Here is a 17,850-nt window from a genome sequence, read left to right on the forward strand (position 1 = left end):
GTTTATGTAATAGGTAGATAGCTAGATAGTATGTATTTATCTAGCTATCTACCTATCTACATATGTATGTGTGTACATACCTATCTTGGTATTTGAGTGCTCATATACCCAAACATATGCATGCGCGCGCACACACACACACACTGACAGTACATCATAGCACATCACCCCTACATCCTCCAGCATGCATCTCCAGAATATAAGAAATATTTTATATAATTGTAAACCCATGACCACATTTGAGAAAATTTTCAATATTCCTTTATCTAAAAAAAGACATTAATTCTTTAATGGCTTATCTCTCTCTATATGTATATCTTTATACATATATATCATGATAGAAAGCAATAGAAATGCAGTTTTTCACATTCTGCTTGTCCCTTTATACTCCTGGGGTATGTTTGCTTGCTGCTTCTTCGCAGTAAGTTCCCAATCTGCTCAGTTTTGTTCCCTGCAGAGAAATCTCGAGGCTCCTCCAGGGAAGCCCTAGAATGCAGGGGGAAATTTGGGGGGAAGGGGGTGAAGAAGAGGGTATTTGGGATGGAAAATGGGCTCATCCCTCCAAATTCTTCACCTTTTGAAGAGCAGGGATGGAATGACAGTGCAAAGGGATGGGGGATTGGGGACCTTGTTGTCTATTCTAGGTGCTGGTCCAGAAGTTGTCCTTCAAGAGATCTCTTGATCATCAAACACTCTAGAATTATGCTGTTCAATAAGTAGCCACCATCCACACGTGGCTATCAAAATTAAATACAGCTGAAAACAGTTTGGCTTAGTGGTAGAGCATCGGTCTGTGGACTGAAAGGTCCCAGGTTCGATTCCGGTCAAGGGCATGTACCTTGGTTGCGGGCACATCCCCAGTAGGGGGTGTGCAGGAGGCAGCTGATCGATGTTTCTCTCTCATCGATGTTTCGAGCTCTCTATCTCTCTCCCTTCCTCTCTGTAAAGAAATCAATAAAATATATATTTTTTAAATTAAATGCAGTGAATAATTCAGCTCCTCACTCATACCAGCCACCTATCAAATGCCCAATAGTCACATGTGGCCTGAGCTACTGTATTGGACATTAGCATGAAATTCCAAGGGTAACAGAGCCTGCCCCTGCCCTGCCTTCAATACGCACAAGCTGCAGGCCTGCTGGACAGACCGCCCAGGGAGATGGGTGAGCCATTCACTTCAGCGACGGGACTGACACCAGCAATGGGAGAAGAAACTCAGGGCTGAGCACACTCTAGTGCGGAATGGATAGCCACTTGTGGGAAACTGGACATAAGAGGGAAAGTATCTGTGCATGTGTCCCCGGGCACACGCATGCCCGCTCCCATGAGTGTGGATGTGTATTTATGGAATGCTGAGAGATTCTGCATTAAATGACCTCCAGGGTCCTATCTCTGAAGAATGTGTCCACTCCATATCTGTGGCCTGTTCTTCATGTTCTCTAGGAAAGGAGGTGTCCTCGCTTCTGGTGTTCTCAAGCTTCATTTATTGGATAAAATTTTAACAAAATTCTATCTTATCTCTTGAGGCGAAACTTACTTACAAAGAAACCCTGAGGTCATTTTCCTCAATCCAAATGCAGTATCTCTCATGTTCCAGTTTCAGCAGCCCTTCTAAATGGACTAAAAAATCAAGCCCTCATTATGGTACAGTGCAGTTTTCCCAAAATGGGGGTCAGTCATCATTGTTGGTATCTGAAAACATTTTAGGAGGTGTGTGAAATGCTGCTTTAGGGGGAAAAAGGGGGATATATGTAAGACTTTCAACAATAAGTATTTAAAAAATAATATTGCATCAGAAATGAAAATATGGCTCCCTTTCTATTCTGATTACATCAAAGAGAAAGTCTTCATTTTGGTCCCAGTTTTTAGCTCCTCTGTAACAGTTGCTAATCCTTTATTTATTTATTTATTTATTTTTAACAAAGGGACAGGGAATCTCAGGCTCTGAGCCTTGGGCAGGGAAGAGGGAAATCTAACTAGGGCTGATAACACCACTTTATTTTCATTATATTTACTTTTAGGACCATTTTCTATTTATGGCAAGTGATTCTGGGCTTCCATTTTATGATAGTGATTAAAATAATCCATACTTGAGTCTATGTCAATAAAAACATGAATAGGGCAGATGGCAAATAGATAAACATCAAAGTTATGAAGACAGTGCAAGAATGACAGTCACCTTGGAAGCTCTGTTTTGATGGAAAGATTAGTGGCCATTAGAGTCCACTCTAATTGAAGAATTGAGCCAGAGGACCTTGGGCAAATTACTCCAGCTTCCTGAAAGAGGTGGGCAGTGATGGGGAAAGTACCTGTTGTGCTCAACTGACTGGACAGAAGGACCAAGATAGGATGATTGGTTAACTTCAAGGGTGATGGGGTGGTGGTGAGAGGATGGGCTATATAGGCATAAGCTATTATCACCATGACCCTGTGATCATAGGATTAATGAGCCTCCATTCTTTCTAAACCAACAGACATTTAGACATATCTGGATTCTGAGTCCTTCAGGTCAAGGCTGACTCCTTATGGTATCACTGGGGAAAGCCTGGTGTTTCTGGTGGGGATGGGGAGGATCAATGGAAGATCCATTGATCTTCTAGGTCTCATTTGGTCTCTTCTCTTGTGGCTGGGACTTGAAGTGATGTAGGGCTTTAGTATCAACCTACCCCCCTCCTCCAGACCCCTACTATGTACTGAGTAATATTCACACCAGGGTCTTGGGGGTGGCCTTTTGTGATGTATTGTTGCTATAAACAGATGTTTTGCTAAACTGGGTAGGAAAAGTTGTGTAACAGATATTCTTCTCGTGGATCTTGACTCTGGGGTTCTTGTTCTGTTTAGTGTAGTAGTTTCTCCTGGAGGAATTGGATTTCTGTAGGTGGCATCCCATTGACCTGGGAAACGAAGAAGAAATAGAAACCATCATTCAGTCATTTGCTGATCTCTGTCTTTTACGGAAAAACCTATAAGATCCTATGGGAAGAGAGCGGGTAAAGTGATTTGTCCCATTCTTTATGAGGGATCACATGGACATGTAAAGTTAATTTATAGAGAAAGGCAGTAGAAATTATTTTTTAATCAAATGAATGGTGCAGAAATGCCATCAGAGTTCTTAGGGAGACTGCAGACAATCGGTAAAATTTACTAAGTGAGAGTGTTCTAGGTGCCAGGCTGTTTATTAAGCATTATACAATCATTATCTCATGTAACACAACAATCGCATGAGATAAATACTATATCCCCATTGCACTCTTGAGAAGCAGACTTTATGACATTTATTTGTCCAAGTTCAAACTGGTTTAACGGATAAAAATCTAATTACAACCCAGTTCTGTGTCCAGAAGGGAGCTCTTAACCGCTACAATATACTGTCTCCTAGAATGTCAGGCCTGGAAGGAGCCTGAGAAATTTAATTCAAGAAATTTAGTTCATGAAATAGATCAGAAAACAAGTCCAGTGGAATCTCGTTTTATTTTTTTACAGTCTGGTCATAGTAAAAGTTTTGTGGGAAAAACTGGTAGAAAAATGGAGGAAAGAAGAGAACACATATTGGGGGAGGGGGGAGTCCTATATCTAGATTCATATTGTCATTTAACCTTCACACCATCCTACCAATTAGATATTATTCCCATTTTACAGATAAGAAAAACAAGGCCTAGTGTTAAAGCAATTTCCCCAAAGACCAAGCCTTATTAACTCTTGGTTTCAGATCTATTTGTTACCAAATTATGATACTATAACATTACCACTTTCCAAGGCAGGCAGGAGAGGTAGCTTGTGAAGGGATAGGTCTAAGAGCAGTGAGGTGTGAGCAGGGAATGATGGCCTGGAGGCAGTATTTTAGGGAAGGAAACTAGGTGTGGAGAACAGATTAGGTGGGGATGGATCTGGCCTGTGCTACTGAGGAGCCCTTGTTACAGTGCAGGCTTTTGAAATGTTAATATCCTCCTTCCTTTGAGATGTGTGAATCCATTTAACCCCCATGATAACTCTATGAGGCAGGCAGATTGGATATCACCTCCATTGAAAATGGAGACAAGGAAAATGAGGCTCAAAGATGTGGTTTGCCAAATGATACAATTATGTGGCTCAGCGAGTATACAACCCAAATCTTCTGACCCCCATTCCAGGGCTCATTCCAACATGTCCCAGCCCCCTTGAAAGCATCTCTGACTTGGAATAAGCTGGCAGGAGGGCTGCTTATCTGGCCTGGTAGTAGTAGCAATTAAGGAGGAACAAGCAGCCCTGACCAGTATGGCTCAGTTGGTTGGAGCATCTTCCTATATGCCAGAGGTTATGGGTTCAATTCCTGGTCAGGACACATACAGAAGGCAACAGATTGATTCTCTCCCCCAACTCCTCACCCACTGCTTTTTCTCCCCTCTCTAAAATCAATAAGCATATTCACAAGTGAAGATTTTTTTTTTTTTTTCTTGAAGGAGCAAGCACTAAAGAGGCCTTGTTAAGGAAGAAGCCAATAATTTCCAGGGGGGTTGGTTAAGGGAACAAAAGAAAAGGGAGGAAGGAGAGATGGAGCTGAGATCTTGAGCCTGAGCCATCTGGGAGGATGGCAATGCCCCAGATGACCATGGGGAGGGGACGATGAAGAGGCTGATTTTGAAAGGATGGCAGGATGAAGTCAAGTCAACTGTCAATCAGGAAGTTGGAGATGAGGTTAGAGTTCAGGAGAAGGGTCAAGGCTGCAAATAAATATCTGGGAGCCATCAGCGCCCCAGAGATCCAGGAGTAAGGAGAGAAAGTGCACTGGGTAGAAAGCATATCTTCAGTCATTCTTCTTGAAAAAATGGGAAAACTCTGCATCTTAATAAAGATAAACAGATACACAGGTATGCCTCACCCTGTGCCCTGCAGGCTTGATTGCAAGTGCTGTTATGTGTGGCATCATAGTGAGAAACCCAGGCCTGGATTCTTCCCTCTCCAGGATGTCCAGGACTGGAATCCCTGAGAGGAGAGGCGCGGGGTGGGCACACGTGTGTGGAGTTGATATCGTTGTAGGACAGAAATCAGCCCATGGTACACTTTGGTCTTACTCTCACCTGCCACCCCTCCCCCTCCCTTCTCCTCCTGTCACACTCCCTCTTCCCCCCTTCCTGCTCCCCTACCCCAGGTTCTTACCCACTGTCCCTTACCTAAAATTCCCAGATACACTCTTTGGTAACGTCCTCGCTGTCTGCCAGCAGGGTGCCGCTTCGGTCGGCTCTCATGTAGAAGCCATTGGGTGCCAGCACTGTGAGCAAGTTGCTCCCCTGAAGCTCGATACAGAAGTTGAGGGCAAACTTTCCCCAAGGCCGAAAGGTGCCAAAGGATGTGATTGACCAGAAAGATCCACCCTGTGCTGGGGAGGGGAGAGCGCAGGTCAGCGGACCATTGGGAACGGGAGCCCTCCAGCAGTGCAGCCTCCCAGGGGGCTCCGGGACAGATGCCACCCTCCCTGGCTCCCCTGCGGAGCCCGCGCGGGCAGACCCCTCCATGGAAATGAGGGAGGGCTGGCTTCTGTTCTGCCAGCCCATCCGGAGGCCCAGAAGGGTGAAAACTAAAAGACACTCTGGTTTTCCCTTTGTGGTGAACAGGTCCCAAGTGGCAGACCCTGATGGCTGAGTTGGGGCTAAGGCAGGACTAGACCGGGAGCTAAGGGTAAGGGTGAGGAGATACTCACCCTGAAAATGGTAGATGCCCTGGCGGCAGGGCAGCAGGTGAATGCAGTTGGGCTGGTCCATGTTGCACTGCATGAGGTCATGTCCTGAGGAGATGCCCACATACCCATACCGGCCTCGCAAGGCAAGGAAGGGGCGGTTGGCTAATCGAATCCCAAATTCCTCATTTGGGCCTGAAAGAAATCAGGAAGGCATTATTTGGGTGGGCTGCCTCTAGATGGAAGCAGGAATGGGGGGGGGGGGAGCACTAATTGCAGAAGGCTATTGTCATATTTTAACATGTAGTGAGCACCTACTGTGTGCTAGGTACTAGTGTGAAATGTTTGTGAAAACACTTAGACATTTTTATAGCCTTCCTTCCTTTGAGATGCGTGACTCTCTCTAACCCTCATGAAAACCCTGTGAGGCAGGCAGATTGGATATCACCTCCGTTGAAAATGGCTCAAAGAAGTGGTTTGCCCAAATGATGGCAAAAATTCAGAGACTCAGCAACAATACAGACCCAGATCTTCTGACCCCCTATTCCAGCGCTCATTCCAATGCGTCCTACCTCCCTGGAAAGCATCTCCGAGTTGGAATAAGCGGGCAGGAGGGCTGCTGAGCTCACCTGGAATGCTGGCATTGGCTATGAGCAGGCTGTTGGGTGCGATGCCCAAGAAGCGCCCGTTGGGAGACTGCAGGATGATCCTGCCGCAGTTCCAGTGCATGCGGAAGAAGGTGTCACACTCCAGCCGGTGCCCATTGGCCAGCACTGCCCTATGGCGCCTCTGGAGGTTAGAACGAGAACAGAGAAGGAACGCAAGGGACGAAACTAGCTTTCTTCCCATCATTTTTATTCCTAACCCTTCTTTCCTACATCCCACCCACTAGCCGTTTTCATTCCCCCAGGGTTTACTTTAGACTTGCATAATGTTTTTGGAAAACATGTTGTGACCTCGGCCCTCTCACTTGCCCGGTCTGTGCTGTATCCCAGAGCCCCAGTATCAAAAAGGGACCTGGATATCCATACGGAGAGAAATAATTATTTTGGCCCAGACTCCAAAATAATTTCAAAATGGATCAGAGATGTAAAAGTGAAACCTAAATTATAAAACATCTAAAAGAGAACAAAGGAAAAATTCTTTGCAATTTTGGGGTAGGCAATCATTTCTTGGGACTAAAAAAAAAAAAAAGCACTAATCATTTCTAAAATGTAGAAATTGAACTTCATTAAATTTAAGACTTATTACTCAAAAGACACTGATAAGCAAGTGAAAAAGCAAGCCACAGATTGGGAGAAAACATTTACATATATTTGGTAAAGGACTTGACTTTAGATAATAGAGAACCCTTATAATTCAATTATAAGACAATCCAATAACAAATGGCAAAAAATTTGAACAGAGAAAATATACAAATACTCAATAATTACATGCAAAGATGCTCATGCATTATCAATTATAAGGGAAATGCAAATTAAAGGCATAATAAGATATCATTACACACCCATTATGTTGGTTAAAATTAAAAAAACAATACCAAGTGTGAGAAGGATATGGAACAAATCTAATTAGAATTGTCCCAGCCGAAATTGGTTTGTCTCAGCGGTAGAGCATCGGTCTGCGGACTGAAAGGTCCCAGGTTCGATTCCACTCAAGGGCATGTACATTGGTTGCGGGCACATCCCCTGTAGGGGGTGTGCAAGAGGCAGCTGGCCGATGTTTCTCTCTCATCGACGTTTCTAGCTCTCTATCTCTCTTCCTTCCTCTCTGTAAAAAATCAATAAAATATTTAAAAAAAAGAAAAAAAAGGAATTGTCCCATATTCTGGTGAGAATGTAAAATGGTACAGTCACTTTATTTTACATTTTTTAAAAAAAGTTAAGCACACATTTTATCAGTAGTTACAATTCTGGTTATGTGCCCAAGATAATTGAAAAAATAGGCCCACAAAAAGACTTATACACCAATGTTTATAGCAACTTTATTCATAATAGCCAGACTGGGAACAACTCAAGTTATTAACAAGTGAATGGGTAAACAAATTATGTTTGTGATTTTTTTTATTTTTTATTTTTTTAGAAATAAAGAGAGAGAGAGAGAGAGAGAAAGAAACATCTATCAGCCGCCTCCTACACACTTTCTATCTGGGATGGAGCACACAACTTGGGTCCCTTCCCTGACTGGAACCTGCAACCTTTCTGTGTATAGGATGATGCCTAACCAACTGAGTCACACTGGCCAGGGCTGTTTGTGTTTTTGAGTAGTAAAATATTACTCAGCAATATAAAGGAATCAACTTCTGATACATGCAACATTATGAATAAATTCAAACACAGTATGCTGAGTAAAAGAAACATATGTACTGTGACACAGTATGATGAAACTAGAGGCCTGGTGCATGAAATCTGTGCATGGGGAGGGTCCCTAGGCCTGGCCAGCAATCAAGGCCAATCTGTGGGGTGACCAGCAGGGCAATCAGGGCCCCCTTAGCAGACATCCGCCTTGGCTGGCCTGGGGCCTGCCGGCTGGGGCAGCTCCTACATTGAGCATCTGTCCTCTGGTGGTCAGTGTGTGTTATAACAACTAGTCGTTCCACTGGTAGTTCCACTATTCGGTTGATTTGTGTATTAGGCTTTTATTATATAGAATTCTGAAGTAGGAAAATCTAAATGTAATCCACAGTGGCAGAATACATATCAGCGGTAGTGAGAAGAGCAAGGATGAATGGGACTGACTGGAAAGGGGCAAGAGGAATTTCGGTCATGGTGAAAATAGTCTCTAACTTGTTTAATGGATGTGGCATGGTTGCATAGGTGTATACATTTGTCAAAATGTATTGAATTGCACACTTAAAATGGGTGTATTTTATTGTATGTGGGTTGATAGATAAAATTGATTTTCCCCCCAGAAAAGGCTCTATTGGCCCTAGCCGGTTTGGTTAAGTGGTTAGAGCATTGGCCCTTGGATTAAAGGGTCGATGAGGGCTGGATTCTGGCCAAGGACACATACCTCGGTTGCAGGCTTGAATCCCACCTCCGGTTGGGGCTCATGTGGGAAGCAACCAATGAATGTGTCTCTCTCACATGGGTGTTTCTCTTTCTCATTTTCTCTCCCCCTCTCTTCCACTCTCTCTAAAATATCAATGAAAAGCCGAAGCCGGTTTGGCTCAGTGGTAGAGCATCGGTCTGTGGACTGAAAGGTCCCAGGTTCGATTCCTGTCAAGGGCATCTACATTGGTTGCGGGCACATCCCAGGTGGGGGGTGTGCAGGAGGCAGCTGGTCGATGTTTCTCTCTCATCGACGTTTCTAGCTCTCTATCTCTCTCCTTTCCTCTCTGTAAAAAAATCAATAAAATATATATTTTTAAAAATCAATGAAAAAAATATCCTCAGGTGAGGATTAACAACAACAACAACAAAGAGGCCTCATTGGATGACTCTTGGCTCATTGGGTGAAAATGAATGTTTATTGGCAGGGCCTTTACCATCTGGTCATCTGCCTTGAAGAAGGATAAAGTGTATCTAGAGAGAAAATTTAGGGCTTAAAGGTTATCTTGCTCAGAAAGCCAAGGTCTTACCTGGGCCAGGTAGCAACCATTGGCTGAACGAAGCTGCAGAATGGGTCTGTCATTGATACTTTCAAGCTGGAACAACGACATTGGGGTTAAGTGCTCAGAGGCAGCATATATCTCAACATCTGCAGAGGAAGAATATGTCATAATAAGCCCAAGTCTGGTCTCATCCTCAGTTTCTACGCTTTATGACTGGCATTCCCTCTGCTTTCCCTCCTTGTCCTTCTTCACCTTCTATTGGACCCTAGAAGAAGACCCAGAACCCTTTCCCCTAAAGCCCACACCCCTGCTTTATTGCCCTTCTCCATGGCACAGAGATCTTGGGACCCTTAGATATTCCTTGAGAGTAAGTTCAAAACTCCTCACTGATCCCAAACACATTTTCCTCTTTTCAGTAGCCAGCCCTCCCTTCCCCCGTGGCTGCATCGGACCCAGCACTTGCCATAGACGACAGAGAGGAACTTCCTAGTCTTTGCCCTGAGGCTGACCCAGGTGGGGCAACGCTGCAGGATGAACCACTCCTCGCCCCTACGGGGATTGGAGCCCAGGCCCAGGAGCAGGCGTGAGCCCTGTGCATACAACATGCCCCCTTCTCCGTCACTCAGTGCCACGTGTCCTCCAGGCCGCACTTGCATGTGAAAAGCAGTCTGTGATGAGGGTTTGGAGACCAGCCGGTCTAAGCGGGACAAGAAACAGTGTGTAGATGTCTCCAGGTGGTAGCATCCGTCTTGGAAATGTAACAGGAACCCACATTCCGCCAGGCAGGGAACTGGTGCGTCCACCCAGACACGACCCACAGTGGGGTCGGCCCTGGCATAGCAGTGGTTGAAGGGGCTGTAGAGGATCACGTGGACATGCAGGGCTGGCCGGGGCGTCCACATGTGGTAAGCTGAGAGGACCCGGGAGTTGCAGAACACATCTTGGCCATCAGACTCCAGGTAACGACCACTGATGATGCACTGGAGGGTCCACTTGCCATTGCGGTGGAAACGGAGTAGGAAGCATCCGTGGTGGCTCGTCCTTGGCCGGTCATAGCACAGGGAGCCATCGGCCTCACACAGAAGGTAGAGGCCCTGCAAGCTCCTTAGCCGGACCACAGCCTGCGTGTCATGCTCATTGCTGACCAGAATCTCCCAGGTCTGGAGGCATTGGGAGGGAGGAGAGGGAAATCAGTACTGCAAGTGATCAGACCAAGGAGTCCTATAACCCTCTCCTCCAGCACCACCCTAGCCAGTGGTCGGCAAACTCATTAATCAACAGAGCCAGATATCGACAGTACAATGATTGAAATTTCTTTTGAGAGCCAATTTTTTTTTAATAAGTCTAGTGTCATTAAGTTTGACCTGATCATTTATTTATTTTTTTTTTAATATGTTTTATTGAGTTTTTTACAGAGACGAAGGGAGAGGGATAGAAAGCTAGAAACATCGATGAGAGAGAAACGATCAGCTGCCTTCTGCACACCCTCTAATGGGGATGTGCCCATAAGCAAGGTACATGCCCTTGACCGGAATCGAACCTGGGACAACTTCAGTCCTCAGGCTGACACTCTATCCACTGAGCCAAACTGGTTTCGGCAAGAGAGAAAGCCAATTTTTTTTTTTAACTTAAACTTCTTCTAATGCCACTTCTTCAAAATAGACTCTCCCAAGCAGTGGTATTTTGTGGAAGAGCCACGCTCAAGGGGCCAGAGCCACATGTGGCTTATGAGCCGCAGTTTGCCTAGATCAACCAACTTCCCCTTCCACATCAGTCTCCTGGATGTTGGTTTCTTTGCTCTCTCATTCAACAGTAATCAAAAGATCTCAGGACACCTCCAGCACTAGAGCCACAGGGCTTCTCAGGATCCCAAGAGAAGTTCTGGATGCCCACCTTCTGCAACTAATGGAAGGTAAACCTCCCTTTCTTCCTTGACCACTTTCTTCAATAACTAGTTTTTATTTTTTACTTTTAAAAAATATGTTTTATTGATTTTTTTTTACAGAGAGGAAGGGAGAGAGATAGTTAGAAACATCGATGAGAAATATCGATCAGCTGCCTCTTACACACCTCTTACTGGGAATGTGACCACAACCAAGGTATGAGCCCTTGACCGGAATCAAACCTGGAACCCTTTAGTCCGCAGGCCGACGCTCTATCCACTGAGCCAAACCGATTTCGGCAATACCTGGTTTTTAAAGAAATGTTTTGGCTTAAGTCTTACTTCTCTCTTCTGTACAGTTGGCCCTGAATAGCACACTCAGCCAACTCTTTCATCCCCAAAGGACACCCCCGAACATGGCAGGAGAAAAGCAAGACCTCTTAGAGCAAGGCCTGGCTCAGGGATGAGTCAGGGAGCACAAATAGTTGAGATGCTTTAGCTGCGATCAACCCTGTTATAAGCCAGAGAGAGAATCTCGCTACTGCTTTGATCTTAGTACCATCCCAGAGGGGCCTACATCTCTCTCTACAATGAGAACCAACTCTCTTAGGTTTTCTAAAGTACCCCATTTCCACACTACAACCAGAACAAAAACATAGTCTTGTAGTATCCACTGATTTAACTGTTGGATCCTCCAAATTCTGCCTTCCAGCCTAGGCTCTCCACCTCTCCTCTTTGTGATGACACAGCCACTCTGTGCTGGAATGCAGGCTAGGGGACATCCAGAGTTAGACCAAGTAGCAAGGCCAGGGCTGAGTGTCACCTCCTGGAATCGGTGTAGAGACTGGGAGATGGAGCAATAGAGACTGGTGGGCAAGAGCCTGGGGTAGAAGGGTCTTGAGCTAGCTATGGCAGAGGCCAGGAAAGTAATTAGGCAGAGGCCAGGGAAATAAGAGTGAACTCCCCCCACTCCCTTCTCTTCCCCCCCACGTAAGAGCTTAGCCACTGAGGAAATGGTTCCAGGACGGGTTTACTCTGTTACCTGTCTCCTGCCCAAACCTTTTGTAGTGGTAGTGACCATATTCTTATATGGCTCATAGGTGAGGTAGGATCCTGCCCAGCTGATGAGCCCAACCCTTAGGTCTTCCGCCTTGGGGAGTCTTTGCATCCATTCCACATCCCCCATGGGGCCGGCACCACAGCTGATGACTCCTTCCGGCCCAGCCTTCCCCCCAGTGGTGAGGTTCCACAGGCCATAGGGCCTGGAATCAGGCCCAAAGTACCCACTGGAAGATGTTCCCAGAGGGTACTTTCCAGGCAGAGGCTGACCAGGGCTCAGCACCTCTGTGACCCGGGCGCATTGTGACTGAGAGCTGCCCCTCAGCCCGCCAGAGTGGGGAAAGGCCCTGGCTCAGCATCAGTCCGTAACCCAGAGGAGGTGGGTCCAGGCCTGGGCGTTAGCCTCTCCGAGCCACTTCAGGACCCCATGTGGGCTGAGTTAAGACTGAGAATCAGGATTTCAGCTTGTGCTAGTGACTACCTGTGACTCCAGGTAAACCACTCTTCTTCACTTGTTTCTCTTTTTAATCACAGGGGGGGGAAATCAACCCTTTTTCTCCTAGAAAGTGGGTTCTACTGGCTTCCTTGGGGCTTAAGGTGTTTTTGGAGTTCATAATATCTGAGAAAAATCTGTTAACTTTTAAGGCCCTTGGGAAGATGAAGCTAGTGTATCGGAAGTTGCCAAAATTGGTTTAGCTCAGTAGATAGAGCGTCAGCCTGTGAACTGAAAGGTCCCAGGTTCGATTCTGGTCAAGGGCATGTACCTTGGTTGCAGGCACATCCCCGGTGGGTGGTGTGCAGGAGGCAGCTGATTCATGTTTCTCTCTCATCGATGTTTCTAGCTCTCTATCCCTCTCCCTTCCTCTCTGTAAAAAAAATCAATAAAATATATTTTAAAAATAAATAAATAAAATCTACCAGAAGGTACTTTTCAGGGAGGGTGAGGATACCCTAGATTAGGGGTGTCGAACTCAATCAAAGAAGGGGCCAAAATCTAAAATCCAGCCTAAATCGCGGGCCGAATGGTTTACTGAACAGTCATAAACTGACAATGTCATAAACTGACAGCGGAGTGCAGTGATGACAGCGCGGTGCGGGCCACATTGCAAGGCCTGGCGGGCTGGATTTGGCCCGCGGGCCTTGTGTTTGACACATGTGCCCTAGATAGATAACCAGCAGGGATCAAATGACTCATTTTCATCAGGAGAGGCTGGCTCTGGAGCAGGGGGAGAGAATAGCCCAGGAGGGGAGAGTCCCAAGCGCCCATCATAACTCCCAGCTGCACTGCTGCTGCGCAGACAATCCGTGCTGCCTCTCATCCCAGCCCAGACCCCAGAGTCTCTGGGATGCAAAGGGAAGTGGGCAGAGTGAATCACGCTCGGAGAACAGCCCACAGCCCTGGTTCCTATTCCCCATTGGTGGGGGGTGTCTACCCAGGTAGGAAGAGTCCCAGTGGTGCATAGTGAAGAACTGTAATCCCCAGGCCCTACCAAAATAAGGCTAATAGATGACGGAATCAGCTGGGTGGCATTAAAGATGCATATTCATGTTTTCTCCAGTGTACCGCAGGACTCTTGTTTTTAATGAATGTTTCCTCCCCCTAAAATTTTAATGTGATAGTAATCATTAAGAACCACGGCTGGCTAGGACGGTGGTTGGCAAACTGTGGCTCGCAAGCCGCCGCGGTTTGCCACTCTGTTGACTAATGTGTTTGCCGACCACTGGGCCAGGAGATGGATAGGATATGAGAGGTATGTGGTTCACAGAAGCATGAAGTTAGATCCTGTTACCCTCCGCAAAGGCCCCTTGGAATTGGGATGAAATAGGATTTCCTTCACTGGAACCCTTACAGTACTTCCAGCCTTAATAAGGAGGGAGCAGCTGAGCTAGATGGAGGCAGCAATGTATGTGTGTGCGCTTGGAGGGAGGGGGTTGGCCCTGCAGCCTTAGCTGCTTTGAGCCTCCCCCGTATTGTCGCGTTGCACCCAATAACCCAGCCCCCACTACTAGGCTACAGGCAACATCATGTACAAACCACAGCAAATTTATTACTCAATATCCAGTGCCATATCTTAGCACCACCCGGAGCCCTCCCCTCCCTACCTGACCCCAAGGGTACGCCCCAAACGGAACAAACAAAAGTAAACCCAGGTCCCTGCTCCTCCTCTGGACGAAATGGTCTCGGCCCTGGAATGGAAGCCCCTTCCACAGGTCCCAGCAGGCAGGAGAGTGGACCCCGCTGTGCCGGAGAGCAAGGCTCCAGGCTCCAACAACAGAGAGAACATGCAGGCGTGAGGGGCAGGAGCAGAGGCCTGTGTCTGGGAGGAGGAGCAGGAGGGCAGGGCACTGCCTGAGGAGTCCGGGAGTCTGGTCCTCCCAGGATGCACGCGGGGGCTTCCGGGCAGCAGGGGCGGGCCCCTGGTTGGTTAGCGCTTTGACAGCTCATGGGACAGCCAGTCCAGCCCGTCGTAGAGGCCTGTACCTTGGGTGGCACAGGTGGCCTGGACATACCACTGCGGGGAGAAGGGAAGAAAGAGGTTAGTATCAGGGAAGAAAGCGGGGGAGGCCTTCACTTCCTGCCCAGCCTGCGGCTCCCTCGGGAGAGGCAGGACCCTCACCGTGCGACTGCGCAAGTGCTGCAGGCCCAGCTTGTCGGTCAGCTCGCTCACGGGCATGGCGTTGGGCATATCCTGCTTGTTGGCAAAGACCAGCAGCACTGCATCCCGCAGCTCGTCCTCCTGCAGCTGAGAGAGGCCCAGGGGGTGGAATCTGGGGGCCCTTCGGGGTCCCCAGGCTCCCTCTTCCCTGCTGTGGAGGGAAGCTCTCCTTTCCTGCTTCTAGCATATTTGTGGGGAAAACAGAATACTGTGTAGTTTACGGCTGAACACAAGACAGAGTTATAATTCACTGGCCTTAAGTCTAGAAAGAGCCTTTTCTAATTTGAGTAACTGCCCTAACCAAAATGACAAAATTTCGAAATGGAAAAGCAAGGACGTAAGATGATGCTTCTCTCCACCACAGGGTCCCCTCTTCCCACTAACGTCTCAGGCTCAGATGTGAAGACCTGTGAAAATCCATGCCCTCTACTTGTTACCTGACCCAAATTATTCACAACAGGGTGAGAGTCTCCTTGTGTCTGTGTCCACAAAGAGAAACATACATTCACGGCCCGGGAGGAGGCATCTCCTGACTTCACACCACGACAGAGATCTGTCTCCACGCCGGGGGCTCTGTCCCAGGGCCCTGGCGCTCACCATCTTCTGAAGTTCATCAGCCGACTCCTGGACCCGCTCCCGGTCATTACTGTCCACCACGAAGATGAGACCCTGGGCAGAAAGGAAGGTGGAGCAATCACTCCCATCCAGAACATACTTTTAGTCTGGCTCGTTCTCTAATTGTCTCTAAAAACTTCCACTAAGGCTCTGCAGATGTCCTGGCACCAAGCGGAGACACCCTGTAACGGATACAGCTTCTGCCCTCCGGCAAGCAATCTAGCTAAAAGACATAGGTGGGAGCAGGGAGAGAGGTGAGGAGAGCTAAACCAGGCAGCCTGGACCCTGGACCCCAACCCTGCTTCTCAGAACACCTCTAAGGTGGCTGAGCCTCAGAAGACTAAGGCCAATTCTGAAGGATGATGAGAAGCTACCGTAGCTTACAAAAGGGGGTGGGGAGGTGAGTGAAGGAAGCAGGGCTTTAACCTGGCCTGGGGGCCCAGACTAGGCCCACAGCTCGGTCTTCCTAACACTAACACCACCTGGGGTGGGGTGGGGGGCGTTGGGGAGACATCCCTGCCCCCACCTGAGTGTTCTGAAAGTAGTGCCTCCACAGAGGCCGAATCTTGTCCTGGCCTCCCACGTCCCAGACTGTGAAGCAGATGTTCTTGTATTCCACTGTTTCCACATTGAAGCCTGCAGATAATAATTGGGGGGGAAAAACAAAACATGAGAAAAAAGTCCCAAAAGGAAGGAACTCACTAAAACTAGGTGAATTCAGCAGGGACACAAAACCAGAGGGCAACGATCAAGGCCCCAGGGATCAGAAGCTCAGAGTCCAGCAGTCCTCAAAGGGGGCGGGGTTAGGTCGCATCCAGCCCTCCTGGGCACCATCCAATGGTACAGATACTGTGACCCACTTCTCAGGTAGCTGTATCTGGTGTCAGCTCCCGGGACTGGGGTGCAGAGCGGGGCGGGAGACCCTGCGGAGGCCAGCCGCGCTCCCGCTCCTCCAATCTTGCCTCCAGGACTCACCGATGGTGGGAATGGTGGTGACAATCTCCCCCAACTTCAGTTTGTACAGGATTGTGGTCTTGCCGGCTGCATCCAAGCCGACTGCAAAGGAGAGGGACATGGCGATAGTTAGAGGAGCGAGGGAGCCCCCTAGAGACCAGGGAAGGGGAAAGGCCAGGACAGCTGATGGTGATGGTGAAGGGGCGAGGGGCCGAGAGCGTTCAGGTGAGCGCTGTTGTCTACCTTCCGGGCCTTGAGCGCAGTCTGGGTTGGTGAGCGCCAACTCCTGAACCCAGAGCCGGAGGGGAGGGACGGGGGAGGGCTGGGGGGTGTAAGGTCATAGGGGGAGAGTCCCGCTCCTTGTAAAAGTCGTCTCCAAGGGCGGAATCCTCCCTTCTCACCAGCCGGGCTGGGGCGGAGGGAGCTTCACCCCACCCAGGCCCGCAGCTCCCGGTCTCAGGGCCCAGGGTCGGCGCTGCAGACCGCGACCAGCCGGAGAGCAGCGGCCTGGGGGGCTAGGGAGTGGGTGACTCGGGGTCCGTGGTCGGGTGAGCCGGGCTGGGGGGACCGGGGGCGGAGGGAGGGCTGCGCCGGGGGCCAGCGCTCCCGTCCGGGCCGCGCGCTTGATCTGCCTCACCCATGAGGATCCGCATCTGCTTCTTCCCGAAGATCCGAGAAAAGAGCGCGGACACGGTGAGGCCCATGGCGGGGCCCGGGGGAGGGGGCACGGGCACGGACACGGGGATGCAGGCTGGAACCGGCCGGTCGCGGGGGGATGGGGCTCGGCAGCAGCAGGAGGAGGAGGAGGTGCCGCCACCGCCTCCGCGCGTCCCGGCCCGCCCTACGTCACTGAGGCCCCGCCCCCGCCGGCCGGCCCCGCGCCCCGCCCACAGCCCCGCCCCCGATGGCCGGCCCCGCCCATAGCCCCGCCCCGCGGCTCCGGCTCCTGGAGAAACTAAAGCTGACAGTGTCCGCTCCAGGCTGTGTCCCGCGCCAGCTTCAAGGAGGAAAGGGTCAGGTTTCCCCACCTGATTCCAGCGCGCCGGTCACATCTGCGGCTGCTGGACCGGCATCCGAAAGGGGCCAAGGAAAGCCGTCACCTCTGCACGGTGGCCCTCTTCCCCGTCATCCCGGGCGGGCGGCCGCAGGGCTTTTGTTTGCAGCCTTCAGCTCACTCTGGGCTCGGCTTAGCTCCTATGTAGTAACCAGCAGCATCGACTGTGTGTACCACCCTCTCAGGGATGCGGAAGCTCCGTGCTGAGGTCTTAGTCCTCCCTTCTGCCCCCTCAGCTCCTGGAGCGAGGGCGGGACTGACTTGCAATCCTAAGGCTTTTACAAGGCCAAAGAGTACATTTAAAAGAGTCCCAGCATGGTAACACACTAGTGGTGAACAATCAGATCAGTTCTACATCTTTAGCTCTGTTATTAACCTCTTTCTTCTCCTCTGTTGTCACTGCCCCATTTCACTACTATCTCT

General features: G+C 49.0%; 2 protein-coding genes across 2 annotated transcripts; both read right to left on the bottom strand.

Moving 5' to 3' along the window:
* Positions 1-2,806: 2,806 nt before the first annotated feature.
* FSCN3 (fascin actin-bundling protein 3) lies at positions 2,807-12,274 on the bottom strand (the record flags this gene model as incomplete). The annotated part of the gene is made up of 7 exons (XM_084897652.1): positions 2,807-2,894; positions 5,151-5,356; positions 5,678-5,848; positions 6,283-6,442; positions 9,234-9,352; positions 9,670-10,366; positions 12,131-12,274. 6 exons carry the CDS (start codon positions 12,272-12,274, stop codon positions 5,151-5,153), a joined length of 1,497 nt encoding a protein of 498 aa, XP_084753778.1. The 3' UTR covers positions 2,807-2,894.
* Positions 12,275-14,170: 1,896 nt separating this feature from the next.
* On the bottom strand, positions 14,171-17,237 carry ARF5 (ARF GTPase 5). Its single transcript, XM_084897665.1, has 6 exons — positions 17,011-17,237; positions 16,395-16,475; positions 15,946-16,055; positions 15,402-15,473; positions 14,766-14,891; positions 14,171-14,660 (listed from the first exon to the last, which is right to left on the bottom strand). The coding sequence occupies exons 1-6, from the start codon at positions 17,075-17,077 to the stop codon at positions 14,574-14,576; spliced, it is 543 nt and encodes a 180-aa protein (XP_084753791.1). The 5' UTR covers positions 17,078-17,237; the 3' UTR covers positions 14,171-14,573.
* Positions 17,238-17,850: the final 613 nt, after the last annotated feature.

Source organism: Pipistrellus hanaki, assembly GCF_964339955.1.
Source record: "Pipistrellus hanaki genome assembly, chromosome: 10".
In the NCBI taxonomy this organism is placed as follows: Eukaryota; Metazoa; Chordata; class Mammalia; order Chiroptera; family Vespertilionidae; genus Pipistrellus; species Pipistrellus hanaki.